At 45.2% G+C, this 17,896-nt stretch overlaps 1 protein-coding gene across 1 annotated transcript in view; it reads right to left on the reverse strand.

Annotated features, from left to right (window-relative positions):
- LOC141054931 (pecanex-like protein 2) overlaps positions 1-17,896 on the reverse strand; it is a 2,173,030-nt gene that overhangs the window by 975,401 nt on the left and 1,179,733 nt on the right. The window contains exon 18 of the mRNA XM_073551818.1: positions 9,290-9,440. Within this exon, the coding sequence (XP_073407919.1) occupies positions 9,290-9,440 (151 nt within the window). The remainder of the gene's footprint in view (positions 1-9,289; positions 9,441-17,896) is intronic.

Below are 17,896 nucleotides of genomic sequence, written 5' to 3' on the forward strand. Positions count from 1 at the left end.
TCACACTTGTCAAACACTATGTTTGACGAGTGTGACCAACCTGTCAATCACTTTAAAGGCGATGCCTCAAATCGCTTGGAAAGTGCTTGAGAAAATCGTGGCAAAATCACGAACAGAATCGCGGTAAAATCGCGATGAAATCACGCGGGAAAAAAACGCGTGATTTCTGTGAAGGAGTCCGGTTTTCAGTGTGCGTTTTAACGTTGCATGTGGGCACATAGCCTTAATGTCTTATTGTGCTGAAACAAGAAGTCAAATGGCTTTTCCTGTATTTGTTGTATACAACCTCTTCATATGACTTTAGTTTAGTTAAACAGTGCAATATTATATTTTATATTTTTCATTGAGTTCTCTAATCAGGAATGCTGAGGTTTTTCTTTTCAATTTTTGAGACGCTATACTTCAATTTCATATCAATATTGTTTTATTTTACAGAACAGATGTATCTTGAAAAAGGCGGATTTACACCGAAAAGTTGATGATTTAAACACATCTGTATTTGCATGGGTCTACCATTCAAAATTGTGGATTTTCTTGTTTCAGCACAATAAAACGTTAAAAGTTTATCAACTGAGTGCCAGAGTTCTACTATTTTGATCTATTGACTTTTTACTCCAGAACACCTATTTAACAGTGAGCACCCCATTTCTTGACTCTATATTACTATTTTTTGGGTGTTGACTCTTGTTGTGCAGATGTCTTTCTCAACATTATAAAAATCAAGTAGAGGCCTCCACCATTATCTCCAGAGTCACGACTCCAGATACTTTTCTACATGCCCCATCTGAGGAAATACAGAAGAGGGATTTTGAAAAGTATTTGAGGAGATTAACAGCAGTGGATCTTCACAGTGTCACCTTGGCCGAATACCACAGGGTGCAGCGGATCCTCAGGGGCCTGAGAGTTCCCCTACGACCAACATTATTTCAGGATAATGCTGATTACTGTGCCAAATTCGAGTCTATCCTAAATAAATAATAAAAAACAGAGAGAAGCCAGCGCTGCCTAAGGTTAGAACGCAATACATAAAGTGCATATACACATATTAATTTCTAACTGTATTTTAAAATGAGACATTTAGCAAATAATTGATCAATCATTTGAGCTGTAGGGTTGAGCAGATTCTCAGGATGCAGTGATGAGACACAAGAAAGGGTATGACTTGTGAAATCAACTTTTATAACTTGGAGCCGCTGGGGCTATGCTAAACAAGTAAAAAGGGTAACAACAATCTGTCCTCTCAGGGACTCAACAAAATAAACAATACTTTTCCTATATTCAATGTGACTAACCTGGCTAGTCCGGGTTTCGAAGACCACGTATGGCCAAACTATGGGTCCTTATTTTCTATAGTCCACTTATCCTTCCAGGCGTCGCTCGGGATCGCAGGTGCTGCCGCTTAGAGGTCGCTGATGCGGCTGCCTTGACGCCTCGATATCCCGGGATGATTTGGGCTCGACAGGCCCTGAAGAAACTGTGCAGGTGGGGCACAACAGGCCCTGAAGACTCTGTGCAGGTGGGGCACAACAGGCCCTGAAAACTCTGTGCAGTTGGGGCACAACAGGCCCTGAAGACTCTGTGCAGGTGGGGCACAACAGGCCCTGAAGAATCTGTGCTGGTCGGACACAACAGGCCCTGAAGGATCTGTGCTGGTGGGGCTTTCAGGACATCTTTACCGGGTCTCGTCTCACAGCGCAGTATTGATGCAGTTTCCCAAATGACGATTGGCCGGCCTCTGCTCAGAGTCCCTTTGTAGACGGGACGTGGGCCTCTATTTCTGCCTGTGGCGAAGTGGCGTCCACTGAGGCCGGTGATGGCAGGGCCGCAGCTGTGGAAGGAGGCAGGGGGGCAGTGTCCAGGCCGCTGTAGCCGGTTTACGTGTCGTCGCAGCGGCGACTTGAGATAGCGGACCTGTCTCAAAAGGGCGGGGGACAGTGGGCATGGCTGTGTGCGACCGTGGGTGGGGAGAGGGCCTCTGATAAAAGTCTCTCACGTCTCTCTTGTCGGTGAGTGCGTAGTTTTCTCCTCACAGACACCTGATGGCGTCTCTTACACACACCGCTCGTTATCCCATCTGTCATGAACTCATTTTCTGCTCCACCAGTTCCCCTTCCGTTCTCCCTCTGGTGGTGAAAGGAGGTAGTGCTGTTGGTTTAAGTGGTAGTGATCTGCCACCTGATGAGGAAGATAACGACTGGATCTCTGGAGTATCAGACTGGATATAAGACAGCCGACGCCCTATCCGGGTGCTGGTGATTCAGTCTGCTTCTCAGGTCCTGGACATAAGCTCTCTTCCAGTCTTCTCAAGTTAAGTTTGTTTTTTGCTAATGTTCACACTTGCGCTTGTTGGTCAATTCAGTTTTTTTGTGTGATCAGCCTGCCCCTGCTGGGGCTATGCTGAAATTCCACTCCTATTAATCAGTATTTGCCAATCTGCTTTTTGTCTCTTATTAGATTGGCCTCTTTTTTGCTCTGTCTCAGAATATTTCAGAGTGCTGATATAGGTTTAGAAGTCTAGTGACTTCAGGGTTAATTTTGCTATCAGAAGTGTTGGACAAAATTTTTGTAGGTTTTTTTGGCAGATTGTAGACAGTGTCTTTCCTTTTCTGTCCTTTTTAGTTAGCCGGGCCCCATCGTTTGCTCAGCCTATTTTCCTGCCTTTGTTTGTATTTTCATGTTGCTTCACCGTCAATACATGTGGGGGGCTGTCTTTCCTTTGGGGTCTGCTCTGGGGCAGTTAGTTTTCCTCTTTTTCTGCTTTAGGCTTATGAAGTTCTCCGGTTGTGACGAGGCGTCTAGGACGAACGTAGGAACGCTCCACGACTGCTGCTAGTTGTGCAGTTAAGATCAGGGATCTGCAATCTGCATAGTTACCAACTTCTCTGGTTTTCTGAGACTTAGCTTGTTGTCTTTTTTTCCTCCTCGGTTTCCCATTCATAACAGAATCACCAGCCATACCGCAGATTCTAGGGTACTCAAAAGCAGGAACGAATTGTTAGAGAAAAAAAAAAGTCAGAATTTTTTTTTATTATGTATTTTTACCTCTTTTTCTCTGGGGCTGTAGGAGGATTTTTTTTCTAATGGAGATTAAGCAACTGTCTGATCGTGTGGAGCAGCTTGCTGCTGAAGTACAGAGAATTTCCTCCTACCTTATTCAGTAACATGCTGCTGAACCCAAGATTCCTACTCCTGATGTGTTTTCTGGGGATCGGTCTAAATTTCTGAATTTTAAGAATAATTGTAAATTATTTCTTGCTTTGAAGCCTAACTCATCGGGGAGCTCTGTGCAGCAGGTTAAAATTGTCTTCTCCTTGCTGCGCGGCAATCCGCAAGATTGGGCTTTTTCTCTGACACCTGAAAATCCTATTCTGACTAATGTGGATGCATTTTTTCAGGCCTTGAGGTTGTTGTATGATGAACCTAATGCCGTTGATCAAGCTGAGAGAACCCTGTTGGCATTAAACCAGGGTCAGGATCCAGCAGAGTTGTACTGTCAAAAATTCCAAAAGTGGGCGGTCCTTACTACATGGAATGATAGTGCATTGGCAGCTCTCTTTCGGAAAGGTTTGTCAGAGACTGTAAAAGATGTTATGGTGGGATTTCCTGTTCCCTCTGGTCTGGATGGCTCTATGTCATTAGCCATTCAAGTTGATCGGCGTTTACGTGAACATAAAACTACACGGGAGGCGCTGCCACCTTTTGAACAAATGTCTGAACCTATGCAATGTGATGGGGTTTTGTCTAGGGCACAACGTCGGGAGTTTAGAAGGCGTAATAAGCTGTGTTTTTTCTGTGGAGACGCCTCTCATACTATTTCTCTCTGCCCTAAATGAGAGAAACGTTTTGCACACACACATTTGCTGTGGGCAGTATACAACCTAATTTCCTTTTGGCAATTACTCTGATCTGCTCCTTGTCCACATTTTCCACTAAGGCTTTTGTGGATTCAGGAGCAGCTCTGGATCTGATGGATTTAGACTTTGCTAAACGTTGTGGTTTTTCCATGACGCCTCTGCAGACACCCATTCCTTTGAGGGGTATTGATGCCACTACTTTGGCGGAGAATAAACCTCAGTTTTGGACCCAGGTGATAATGAGAGTTGCCCCAGACCACCAAGAAAATTGTAAATTTTTGGTGCTGCATAATTTGCATGATACTATTGTTCTGGGGTTCCCCTGGTTGCAAATTCATAACCCAGTTTTGGATTGGAAATCTGTGTCTGTGGTGAGTTGGGGTTGTCAGTGCGTTCTTAGGGACGCTCCTGTTTTCTCCACCTCTCCTCAGTCTCATGATATTCCTGATTATCTGGCTGATTTCTCTGATGTTTTTAGTGAGAGTAAGTCTGCGTCTTTGCCTCCTCATCGGAGTTATGACTGTGCAATTGAGGTGATGTCTGGGTGTACATTTCCCAAGGGTCGGCTTTTCAACTTATCTGTACCCGAACATAATGCTATGCGATCCTATATTAAGGAGTCGTTGGAGAAGGGTCATATTAGACCATCCTCGTCACAATTAGGCGCTGTTTTTTTTGTGGCCAAGAAAGATGGTTCATTAAGACTGTGTATTGAATATCGTTCCCTTAACAAGATGACGGTTAAATATCAGTACCCGTTACCTCTGATGTCTGATTTATTCTCCAGAGTTAAGAGTGCCTGATGGTTTACTAAGCTTGACCTCAGGGGGCGTATAATCTTATTCGCATCAAGCACGGGGATGAATGGAAGACGGCGTTTAATACTCCGGAGGGATATTTTGAGTACCTGGTGATGCCTTTTGGGCTCTCTAATGCCCCTTCTGTCTTCCAATCCTTTATGAATTATATTTTCCGAGACTTTGTGGATAAGGTTTTGATCATCTATCTGGATGATAATTTGATCTTTTTTAGTGATTGGGTTTACCATGTGGAACACGTCCGGACTGTGTTCCGGATTTTGAGGGAGAATTCCCTGTTTGTTAAGGGATGGAAGTGCCTCTTTGGTGTACAGAGGATTTCATTTTTGGGATTTATTTTGTCTCCATCGACTATTGAAATGGACCCGGCCAAGGTACAGGCCATTTATGATTGGGTTCAGCCTACTTCTTTGAAGGCTCTCCAGAAGTTTTTGGGTTTTTCTAATTTTTACCTTAAATTTATAGGTAATTTTTCTAGTATTGTCAAACCACTGACTGATTTGACCAAGAAGGGAGCTGATGTGCTGAATTGGTCTCCTGAGGCTGTCTCAGCATTTCAGGAGCTTAAGCAGAGATTTACTATCAGCTCCAGTTTTACGGCAACCTGATGTCTCACTTCCATTTCAAGTGGAGGTGGACGCTTCTGAGATTGGTGCAGGAGCTGTTTTGTCCCAAAAAGACCCTGTGCCTTCTTTTCTCGAAAGTTTTCCCCATCTGAACGCAACTATGACGTGGGGAATCGGGAATTGTTGGCCATGAAATGGGCATTTGAGGAGTGGAGACATTGGTTGGAGGGAGCTAGACATCAAGTAGTGGTCCTCACCATTCACAAGAATTTGATTTATCTGGAGTTGGCCAAACGCTTGAATCCTAGACAGGCTAGATGGGCTTTGTTTTTCACACGTTTTAATTTTGTGGTCTCTTTTCTTCCAGGCACTAAGAATGTTAAGGCAAACGCCCTTTCTAGGAGTTTCTTTGCTGATTCTCTTAATGTGACCGAGCCTACTACTATCCTAGGTGAGGAAAGATGAGTTCTTTCTGCCATTTCGCCTGATTTGAGACATGCCCTGGAGGAATTTCAGGAGGATAAACCTGAGCGTTGCCCTATGGGAAGATTGTATGTTCCTGACCAGTGGAGAAAGAGAGTGATGTCTGAAGTCCATTGCTCCGCATTGGCTGGTCATCCGGGTATTTTTGGTACCAGAGATTTGGTGAGTCGGTCTTTTTGGTGGCCCGCCTTATCTCGTGATGTCAGGAATTTTGTACAGTCCTGTGGGACTTGTTCTCGGTCTAAACCCTGTTCTCATTCTAATGGGTTGCTGATGCCCCTGCCGGTGCTCAAGAGGCCATGGACCCATATCTCAATGGATTTTATTTCTGATCCTCCTGTCTCTCAGAGAATGACTGTTATCTGGGTGATTTGTGATAGATTTTCGAAGATGGTCCATCTTGTACCACTCCCAAAGTTGCCATCTTCCGCTGAGTTGGTGCCATTGTTTTTACAACAGGTGGTTTGGTAACACGGGATTCCTGTGAACATTGTGTCCGATAGAGGGGTCCAGTTTGTTTCCAGATTCTGGAAAGCCTTTTGTACCAATCTGGGAATTCAGTTATCCTTCTCCTCCGCGTTTCATCCCCAGACCAATGGGCAGACTGAGAGAACAAACCAGACCCTGGAGTCTTATTTAAGATGTTTTATATCTGCTGATCAAGATGATTGATCTCATTTTTGCCCTTGGCCGAATTTGCGCTGAACAATAGAGCTAGTTCTGCCACTCTGATGTCACCCTTTTTCTGTAATTTTGGGTTTTATCCTCAATTCTCTTCAGGGCAAGTGTAATCTTCGTCCTGCCCAGGTGTGGACACTGTGGTTTTGAGAGTGCAGCAGATATGGGACCAAGTGGTGGATAAGCTGTCACTCTCTCAGGAAAAAGCCCAGCGTTTTTCCAACCGGCGTAGGACCATTGGTCCCCGGTTTAAAGTGGGTGACATGGTTTGGCTGTCGTCTAAGAATATTCCTATGATGGTTGCATCTCCAAAATTTAAGCCAAGATTTATTGGTCCTTATAAGATTTTGGAGATTCTTAATCCTTTTTGTTTTCGATTGTCTCTTCCAGTTACTTTCAAAATCCATAACGTATTTCACAAGTCACTGTTGAAGAGGTTTGTTGAGCCAGTAGTTCCTGTGGCGGCACCTCCTGATCCTGTATTGGTTAAAGGCAATGTGGAATATGAGGTAGAGAAAATATTGGATTCTCGTTTGGTTAGACGGAGACTCCAGTATTTGGTCAAATGGAAGGGTTATGGCCAGGAGGATAATTCTTGGGTCTCTGCCTCTGATATTCATGTCAATAAATTGGTTCGTGGTTTTCACCGGGCCCATCCTGATTGGCCTGGTGGCATCGATGAGGGTTCGGTGACCCCTCCTCAAGGGGGGGTACTGTCATGAACTCATTTTCTGCTCCACCAGTTGAGAGTTCCCCTTCCATTCTCCCTCTTGTGGTGACAGGAGGTAGTGTGGTTGGTTTAAGTGGTAGTGATCTGCCACCTGATGAGGAAGATAACGATTGGATCTCTGGAGTATCAGACTGGATATAAGACAGCCGACGCCCTATCCAGGTGCTGGTGATTCAGTCTGCTTCTCAGGTCCTGGACTTCAGCTCTCTTCCAGTCTTCTCATGTTAAGTTTGTTTTTTGCTAATGTTCACACTAGCGCTTGTTGGTCAATTCAGTTTTTTGTGTGATCAGCCTGCCCCTGCTGGGGCTATGCTGAAATTCCACTCCTATTAATCAGTATTTGCCAATCTGCTTTTTGTCCCTTATTAGATTAGCCTCTTTTTTGCTCTGTCTCAGAATATTTCAGAGTGCTGATATAGGTTTAGAAGTCTAGTGACTTCAGGGTTAATTTTGCTATCAGAAGTGTTGGACAATATTTTTGTAGGTTTTTTTGGCAGATTGCAGACAGTGTCTTTCCTTTTCTGTCCTTTTTAGTTAGCCAGGCCCCATCATTTGCTCAGCCTATTTTCCTGCCTTTGTTTGTATTTTCATCTTGTTTCACCGTCAATACATGTGGGGGGCTGTCTTTCCTTTGGGGTCTGCTCTGGGGCAGTTAGTTTTCCTCTTTTTCTGCTTTAGGCTTATGTAGTTCTCCAGTTGTGACGAGGCGTCTAGGACCAATGTAGGAACGCTCCACGACTGCTGCTAGCTATGCGGTTAAGATCAGGGATCTGCAATCTGCATAGTTACCAACTTCTCTGGTTTTCTGAGACTCATCTTGTTGTCTTTTTTTCCTCCTCGGTTTCCCATTCATAACACCCGTCTCTCTCTAAGTCACCTGGCTTCTCGCCTCCTGTCACACTCTCTGCCAAGTGCCACTTGAGCGCGCCCCCTCCTCCTTTTGTCTTCGCCCCGCCCCCTGTTGCCCTGACACCTTTAGTCGTGTGTCTCCCTTTGTTGCCCCCCAGTGTTGTTCCTTCAGGAACCCTGATGGCGGTCCCCTGGGTTTCGGCCCAGTCACTGTCTGGGAGTCCTCCTCCCCACAGAGCCACCCCGCCATGCCAAGGCATTCTCATATGGGGCAGTCCTACTCTGCGTTTTTAATATTCGCTGTGCCATTACGGCCTCCTAAATAAATTAAAAGCAAGACTGCATAAAATGCAAAATGTACCTGAAGCAACTCAGAATCACTCCCATGGTGCCAGAAAGGGCAAGCGCAGATAAAGGCTGACCAGGTCCGGACATGGACATATCAGGTCTAACCTCCGCACTGCCTGACCAGCAACCAGAGATACAGGGTGAAACAGGCCCAGATACAGGGGCAAAAATCAAATAGAGCCTGGGTCAGGGCAAGGCTGCTGTGTGTGTGCACAGCAGCCTAGATCAATTACAAAAAAGACACAGAAAGAATGGCGTGCATAACCCAGCGTGCACGCCAAACTGTGGTGGGCAGCCACAACCAATATCCAATAAAAAAGAGAGAGAAGCCAGTGCTGTCTAAGGTTAGAACGCAATACATGAAGTGCATATACACATATTAATTTCTAACTGTACTTTAAAATGAGACATTTAGCAAATTATCGATCAATTTTTTGAGCCACCCCGCCACGTCAAGGCATTCTCATATGGGGCAATCCTACTATACGTTTTTATTATTCGCTGTGCCATTACGGCTTCCTAAATAAATTAAAAGCAAGACTGCATAAAATGCAAAATGTACCTGAAGCACCTCAGGATCACTCCCATGGTGCTAGAAAGGGCAAGAGCAGCTAAAGGCTGACCAGGTCCGGACATGGACATATCAGGTCTAACCTCCGCACTGCCAGACCAGCAACCACAGAGGTTAGACCTGATATGTCCTTGTCCGGACCTGATCAGCCTTTATTTTATACAAGAGGCTGTCACACAGATTAGGTCTACTGATCCAGTTTAACATACACAGGCAATGGAAAGCAGGCAGCAGTCTATTACTCAACTCTTGTGAGTTGTGTGCAATCTGCACAACCACCTAGATAAGGTCTGCAGATAGACATAATACTTACCATTCTAATTTACCAATTCTCACACTATGGTGGTCGTATTCTCTTTATAGTTTGACATAAGAATATGACAACTACTAACCAATGATTTCTCTCTGTGTATATTCTTTGTTTTGAAGCAGTGGTTGTGCAATCCAAAGCCATGGATGATGTTTTCGTAGCTGTGGTATTATGTAGTGTGCCAGGAGACCCACAGTCAATGCCATAACAAACAACACCGTACTGAGAATTGGCTGTTATAAAAAAAAAACAAAAACATAATTATCTGTATTTTGATAATACTTCGTAATACAAAGAATAGAGGCACATCAAAACTTACACTTACTGAAATTTGTCTTATCTGCTAGAGATGATTTCCACTTAAAGGGAATCTGTATTCAGGTTTTCACTACACCATTTGAAAGCAACATGATTGGATAGAGACCCTGATTCCAGTGATGTGTCACTAAGGCTGGTTTCACATTTGCGTTTTTTAGCACTGGAAAAAAACGCACATGTGCACATGCGTTTTTTCCCCTATATTTAACATGGGTGCGCATACCTGCGCGCTGGTAAGCGCATGTATGCAATTTTCATGCGCTGCGTTTTTTTGGGGTGTGCGTTTGTATTTTCCAGACGCAGCATGTTGCATTTTTTGGCCCTGCAAAAAAGCGCATGCGCACATATGCGCACGTTTTGCGCTAAAAATGGCCATTATAGCCTATGGATGCGCATACATGCGCACTGGCATGCTCATGTATGCGTTTTTTTGCACATGCGGTTTTTTTTGTTAACCATGGAATTTAGGGGTTTGGGTTAGAGTTAGGGTTAGTTAAGGGGGTTTAGGGTTAGGGTTAGGGTCAGGGTTAGGGTTAGGGTCAGGGTTAGGGTTAAGTATGGTTTGGTTAAGGGTCAGGGTCAGGGTTAGGGTTGGGGTTAGGGTTAGGGTTAAGTATGGTTTGGTTAAGGGTCAGGGTCAGGGTTAGGGTTGGGGTTAGGGTCAGGGTTAGGGTTAAGTATGGTTTGGTTAAGGGTCAGGGTCAGGGTTAGGGTTGGGGTTAGGGTCAGGGTTAGGGTTAAGTATGGTTTGGTTAAGGGTCAGGGTCAGGGTTAGGGTTGGGGTTAGGGTCAGGGTTAAGTATGGTTTGGTTAAGGGTTAGGGTCAGGGTTAGGGTTAGGGTTAGGGTTAAGGTTAGTTAGGGTTAAGTATGGTTTGGTTAAGGGTTAGGGTCAGGGTTAGGGTCAGGGTTAGGGTTAGGGTTAGGGTTAGGGTCAGGGTTAGGGTCAGGGTTAGGGTTAGGGTTAAGTATGGTTTGGTTAAGGGTTAGGGTCAGGGTTAGGGTTAGGGTTAGGGTCAGGGTTAGGGTCAGGGTTAGGGTTAGGGTCAGGGTTAGGGTTAGGGTCAGGGTTAGGGTTAGGGTTAGGGTTAGTTAGGGTTTAGGGTTTGGGTTAGGGTTAAGTATGGTTTGGTTAAGGGTTAGGGTCAGGGTTAGGGTTAGGGTCAGGGTTAGGGTTAGGGTTAGGGTTAGGGTCAGGGTTAGGGTTAGTAAAGTCATGGTTTGGGTTAGTGTGAGGGGCCACCTAATGTTGGAAAAAAACGCAAACGCGGTAAAAACGCACTAAAAACGCATACAAACGCATAAAAACACTGCGTTTTTTTCATGCATGCTCATAAAAATGCTTGAAAAAAACGCAGCAGTTGTATGCTTTTGTATGCGTTTTTTCAATGCGTTTTTTTGCGGGAAAAACGCGCTGCAAAAAAAAGCAAGTGTGAAACTAGCCTTACAGGGCACCTCGCTGCAGTTTTGATCAAATTACTGGTTTAACTGCTGCAGATCTAACAGTTCTTTGAATGATGAGCTCCATGTAAGGCCAGGGTCACACGTGCGAGAAACACGACACTGCCGCCGGAACTCGGGACCGGAGTGTGCGGCTGCATGTATTTCTATGCAAGTTTCTTGCAAGTGTGACCCCGGCCTTACTCTGCTCTCCAACACCACCAATCAGTTATGAGTGCAGGGGTATACTGAGCACCTGACTACGGAGGGCTGCAAGGCAACAGGTTTACTAGTCCTCTAGTGATAATCTCCTCTTAATAAAACAATGATTTTATTGAAACTGTAGCAAGCAGCCCAGTAAGTGACGCATCACTGAAATCAGAGTTTCTGTCTCTACATTATGCTGCTCTCAAATTAGGTGGTGCAATCTGGGTGTCAGATTCCCTTTAACAAACAGCAGTAGACTGCAACTTAGCAAGAAATGAAACTTCTTGTGGCTGACAATCTCTTGTGTTTATACAGAGGTAAAACATCATTTTAGAAATTTTCTTTACCTTTTTGTTATTTAAAGTATTGGCTATAAAACAGACAAATGTCTGAAAATACAATTACATTGTTTCCAAATCCTTAAAGATGTTTCCTGATTTTTACACTGCTTGGTAAAAAAAAAGGAAATTGTGCATGGACTGTACATAGACTGTCTACGGATGAGAAGTGAGAAAAACATTGTCCTACTTTTCTGGATAAAAATCAGAACAAACTTTGTACTATCGTGTGACCGTAGCCTTTTAGACAGTGATTTTGACTGGCAGTGTTTCCATTATTTATTTTTTAGTCTAATTTATTTCTTGCTTTTTTATTTATTGTTTTCATTAATTTAACACACTGTGTTTTCCATAAGGTCTTATAAGACATTCTTTCTCCAGGATCTCCGTAAAGAAGTATCACCTCAGCTCTTGTTTCCCGTCCATTGACCAGTTTGAAATAACTTTTTCTGGAGATCTGTTATCGACTGAAGTTAACTGGGTCAATGTACATGTGCTTCTCACAAAACTAGAACATCAAAAAGTTCATTTATTTCAGTTCTTCAATGCAAAAAGTGAAACTCATAATATATAGAGTTACTAAAATCAGAGAGATCTATTTCACGTGTTTATTTCTGTTAATGTTGATGTAAAAGTCCAAAAGGCATTATCTCAGTAAATTACAATTCTTTATAATACCAGCTTGAAAAATGATTCTAAAATCCGAAATGTTGGCCTACTGAAATGTATGTTCAGTAAATGCACTCAAAACTTGGTCATGGCTCCTTTTGCATCAATTACTGCATCAAAGCGGCGTGGCATGGAGGCAATTAGCCTGTGGCACTGCTGAGGTGTTATGGAAGCCCAGGTTGCTTTGATAGCAGCCTTCAGCTCATCTGCATTGTTGGGTCTGGTGTCTCATCTTCCTCTTGACAATATCCCATAGATTCTCTATGGCGCTAAGGTCAGGCGAGTTTGCTGGTCAATCAAGCACAGTGATACTGTTGTTTTTAAACCAGATATTGGTACTTTTGGCAGTGTGGGAAGGTGCCAATTCCTGCTGGAGAATGAAATTTCCATCTCCAAATAGCTTGTTGGCAGAGGGAAGCATGAAGTGCTCTAAAATTTCCTGGTAGACGATTGCGCTGACTTTGGTTTTGATAAAACACAGTGGACCTTCACCAGCAGATGACATGGATTCCCAAACCATCACTGATTGTGGATACTTCACATTAGGCCTCAAGCAGCTTGGACTGTGTGCCTCTCCACTCTTCCTCCAAACTCTGGGACCTTGATTTCCAAATGAAATGCAAAATGTACTTTTATCTGAAAACAGCACCTTGGACCACTAAGCAACAGTCCAGTTCTCCTTGGCCCAGGTGAGATGCTTCTGGTGTTGTCTATTAGAGATTAGTGGTCTGACACAAGGAATGTGACACTTGTAGCCCATGTCCTGGATAAATCTGTGTGTGGTGGCTCGTGAAGCAATGACTCCAGCAGCAGTCCACTCCTTGTGAATCTCCCCCAAATTTTCGAATGGCCTTTTCTTAACAATCTTAACATCCAGCTTCTTTAGTAATGACCTTTTGTGGCTTACCCTCCTTGTGGAGTGGGTCAATGACTGCCTTCTGGACATCTGTCAAGTCAGCAGTCTTCCCCATGATTGTGGAGCCTACTCAAAAAGACTAAGGGACCTTTTATTGCTTAGAAAGGTGTTTTTTGTTAATTATTCTAATTTACTGAGATAATGACTTTTGGGTTTTCATTGGCTGTAAGCCATAATCATCAAAATTAACAGAAATAAATAGAGTTGAGCGACTTTTGGTTTTTTAGGGTCGCGTTTCGTTTCGTGAAACCCGACTTTTCCAAAAGTCGGGTCGAGCAAGATCGTCCGATTATAGGGAAAAGTCGGGGTCGTCCCGAAACACGAAACCCAATGTAAGTCAATGGGGAATAAAAGTCGGCAGTGAGAGGAGGACAGGAAACACACCTACAGTGCCCATTTGAATGCCAAAAGCATCAATTCTTCTTACTTAAGCTTGTCAACCTTAATTAACTTCATAATACAAGTTACGCACTGAAAAATGGGGGTTATTTGGCTAAAGTTGTGGGGGGGGAGGGCTGGCTGCAGGTTTTCATGTGCCCTGGGCGAAAGAGCGCCCCTTTAACACATACCACAACTCATCATGCTCCGATACGGCAGAGAAATAGCGGTATAGTACAATGAAAAATACCTCACTTTTTACATCTCATGACGAGGCGCATCTATTTCTCCATACAGAATCATTGGTCCCATATAATGTTTGAAACCGTATATGATGAGCTCCACATAATGCTACAGTATATGTTCGTCCCCATGGATGAAGCTCCACTGTCTTATGGGCCCAAATAATGCTCCAAACATAATGGGCCCCATTTCTAATGCTCTAGTGTATAATGGGCCCTGTAAATGCTGCTCCAGTATCTGATGTCCACCTTTGGAATGTTCCAGTGTATGGTGGGCCCCATCTATCATTCTCCAGAGTATAGTGCTCCCCAAAAATTGCTGTCCCAACATTGAAAACAATCAAATAAGTCTCCTCGCTAGGGAATCCCTGTACTTGTCTGGATTCCTCGTCGTCCCCATCTTCCATCTCACTGCACAGTATTTCAACTTTGCAAGTGCTGTGATCCTGAGCAAGCAGGGGGGGCCCACTCGTTGGCGACGGCACTGGCACAGGGCCCCTGATAGTACGGTGGTGTGTCTGATGGCGGGTGGGCCGAACCTGCACTTTCATCTGCAGCTTCCTCTTTGTCACCGTGTAAGATGGAACTGTATATGGGAAGGGTAACCTGAGTTTCATCAGGGTCAGATTCAGGTCATGTAGCGTGCGAGGGGAATGTAGTGGTCTGGGTCAATGTACCAGCAGATTCATCGAGCAGTGGCTGGGCATCAGTGCACTTGTGTCGCCCCCAGGAGTACGGTCGCCACAGTGGCATTACCTTCTTCCTAGGGAGTGTGATGTCATGCTTGGGAGCAACGAAGGATATCTCTAGCAGGTTAACTGATTGGGCGGCGTTATTCCCACGAGTCATGACCCTCCAAACAGCGTTCATGAAGGCAAAGTGTTTGTTTTACGTGGGCAGTATGGTTGCAAAGCTGAACCTTAAAGGAATGTCCAGAAGGGCACCACCAGGAGTGGAGCCTACGGTTAAATTCGACTCCACCTGGGAAACCTCAACCATGCCAGCTACAGAACAGATGCACACATTGCAAGCTTAATTCCGTTAACGAACGAGACTCCGTCATGCCCCGCGGTCCGAGTCCGGCTTACTAGAGGGACATGTGAGGCTCTGGCACATGAGATTGGCCAATAACTGGTGTGTCATGCCCTTACATGTCCGTGGCTGCATGTGCCTAACACTAAAAAGGCCAGCGTTTGTCGCTTACAGGTGCAGATAACCCGCTGAACAACGTTAGTGTTTGGGATCACTGATTACAATTATTACCCGCGAACAATGATTTCCCAGTAAGTGCAGGTCAACCGCAGTTCCGGAATTAGGCCTAACCGTCATTCCTGAAAAAATGAAAAACTTGCGTGTGCAAACCACAGGTGCTGTAGCTTGCTTAACAGCTCGCCAGCCATTCTCACGCCCAGTATGGATTACACGTGATTTCACAAAGGTGAGAAAGGGTACCGTATCCCCAGATAACATGTATGGATAGCGTACACATTCAAAATATATGTCTATACATCAGGAGGCAGGCTCAGACGGTGTTAGGCCCAGTATGGATTGCACGTGATTGCACAAAGGTGAGAAAGGGTACCGTATCCCCAGATAACATGTATGGATAGCGTACACATTCAAAATATATGTCTATACATCAGGAGGCAGGCTCAGACAATGTTAGGCCCAGTATGGATTGCACGTGATTGCACAAAAGTTAGAAAGGGTACCGTTTCCCCGGATAACATGTATGGATAGCGTACACATTCAAAATATATGTCTATACATCAGGAGGCAGGCTCAGACGGTGTTAGGCCCAGTATGGATTGCACATGATTGCACAAAGGTTAGAAAGGGTACCGTATCCCCAGATAACATGTATGGATAGCGTACACATTCAAAATATATGTCTATACATCAGGAGGCAGGCTCAGACGGTGTTAGGCCCAGTATGGATTGCACGTGATTGCACAAAGGTTAGAAAGGGTACCGTTTCCCCGGATAACATGTATGGATAGCGTACACATTCAAAATATATGTCTCAGGAGGCAGGCTCAAACGGTGTTAGGCCCAGTATGGATTGCACGTGATTGCACAAAGGTTAGAAAGGGTACCGTATCCCCGGATAATACGTATGGATAGCGTACACATTCAAAATATATGTCTCAGGAGGCAGGCTCAGACGGTGTTAGGCCCAGTATGGATTGCACGTGATTGCACAAAGGTTAGAAAGGGTACCGTTTCCCCGGATAACATGTATGGATAGCGTACACATTCAAAATATATGTCTATACATCAGGAGGCAGGCTCAGACGGTGTTAGGCCCAGTATGGATTGCACGTGATTGCACAAAGGTTAGAAAGGGTACCGTTTCCCCGGATAACATGTATGGATAGCGTACACATTCAAAATATATATCTATACATCAGGAGGCAGGCTCAGACGGTGTTAGGCCCAGTATGGATTGCACGTGATTGCACAAAGGTTAGAAAGGGTACCGTATCCCCAGATAACATGTATGGATAGCGTACACATTCAAAATATATGTCTATACATCAGGAGGCAGGCTCAGACGGTGTCAGGCACAGTATGGATTTGACGGCCCAGACTACACAGCGGAGGAGCAGGGTGAGGTAAAAATTGCAAATGCTGGGGCCCTGCCCAAGCAAGGGGGGCCCACTCGTGGGCGTCGGTACTGGCACTGGGCCCCTCATAGTACGGCGGTGTGTCTGACGGCGGGTGTGCACCACCACCGTCAGAGACACGTGATTGCACTATGAAGGACCCTGTACCAGTGCCCGCGCCCAAGAGTCGGCCTACCCACCTGTGCAGGGCAACGGCACTCGCACGGTGTCGTGCGCTAGGTGGTGACCCCGGCCATGGGGGGGGAGGCAGCACAGTTAGGGAGTTTTAGAAAGTGGCATTTGTTGATGTTGGACATTCAGCTGATGCAAAAGGTGAAATAGGTCAAGTCCCAGGAAGAGGTGGACCAAAGCAAGCCATTTTTCTGTCACCCTATGTGTCATCAGGGGAAGGTGGGACAAAATCCTTGGAAACCCATGCGTGGTTCATTTTAATGAAGGTTAGATCATCCACATTTTGGGTTGACAGACGGGTCCTTTTTTCTGTCAGGATTGATCCAGCTGCACTGAAGACTCTTTCCGATAGCACACTTGCAGCTGGGCAAGCGAGCTCCTGTAAGGCATATTGTGCCAATTCAGGCCAGGTGTCCAGTTTAGCGGCCCAATAGTCAAAGGGGAATGACCTGTGTGGGAGAACATCGATATGGGAGGAAAAGTAGTTTGTAACCATAGTTGACAACTGCTGTCTCCTGTCACTTTCCATCGATGCAGTATTACCAGTTGTGTGAGCGGTACTTGAAAAATCAGTCCACAACATTGTCATGAAACCCCTGTCTCCAACGCCACTTCTGCTGTGTGCACCACGAACACCTCTGCCAAGCTGCCCCCGGCCCGTACGGCTCGTGTGAGAACCATCACCGCTGCTGTGTGCTGGGAATGCCTCAAGCAACCGATTTACCAGAGTTGCTTGTTTATTAGCCAATATTAGGTCAAGGTTCTCGTGTGGCATGATGTTTTGTAATTTGCCTTTATAGCGTGGATCCAGGATGCTGGCCAACCAGTAGTCGTCATCGTTCATCATTTTGGCAATGCGTGGGTCCCTTTTTAGGATCTGCAAGGCATAATCTGACATGTGGGTCAATGTTCCCGGTGTCAATGATGCACTGCGAGTGCTGGTTGGAGGAGCACTTTCTGGCAAATCCACATCCCTCCAGTCACGCACAAACCCTGTACCAGACCTAGCCACGCCAACATTTTCACTTGCCCCACGAGATGCATCCTCCTCCCCTAAGTAATCATCCCCATCATCATCCTCCTCCTCCTCTTCTTCCTCCACCTCGTCCAGGAGAGGTCCCTGAGCAGACAATGGCTGAATGTCATCAAGGATTCCCTCCTCCTCTTCCTCCTCATCAACATTGGCTGCAGACGCCTGCTCCTTAAGGTGCGTCAAAGTTTGCATGAGCAGACGCATAAGTGGGATGCTCATGCTTAGGATGGCGTCATCTGCGCTTACCAGCCGTGCATTCCTCAAAACACTGAAGGACTTTACAGAGGTCTTTCAGCTTCGACCACTGCACACCTGTCAACTCCATGTCTGCTCTCAAAGTGCCTGGCCGTG

This window comes from Dendrobates tinctorius, unplaced genomic scaffold (genome assembly GCF_039654945.1).
Source record: "Dendrobates tinctorius isolate UK_male_01 unplaced genomic scaffold, ASM3965494v1 ptg000181l, whole genome shotgun sequence".
NCBI lineage: Eukaryota > Metazoa > Chordata > Amphibia > Anura > Dendrobatidae > Dendrobates > Dendrobates tinctorius.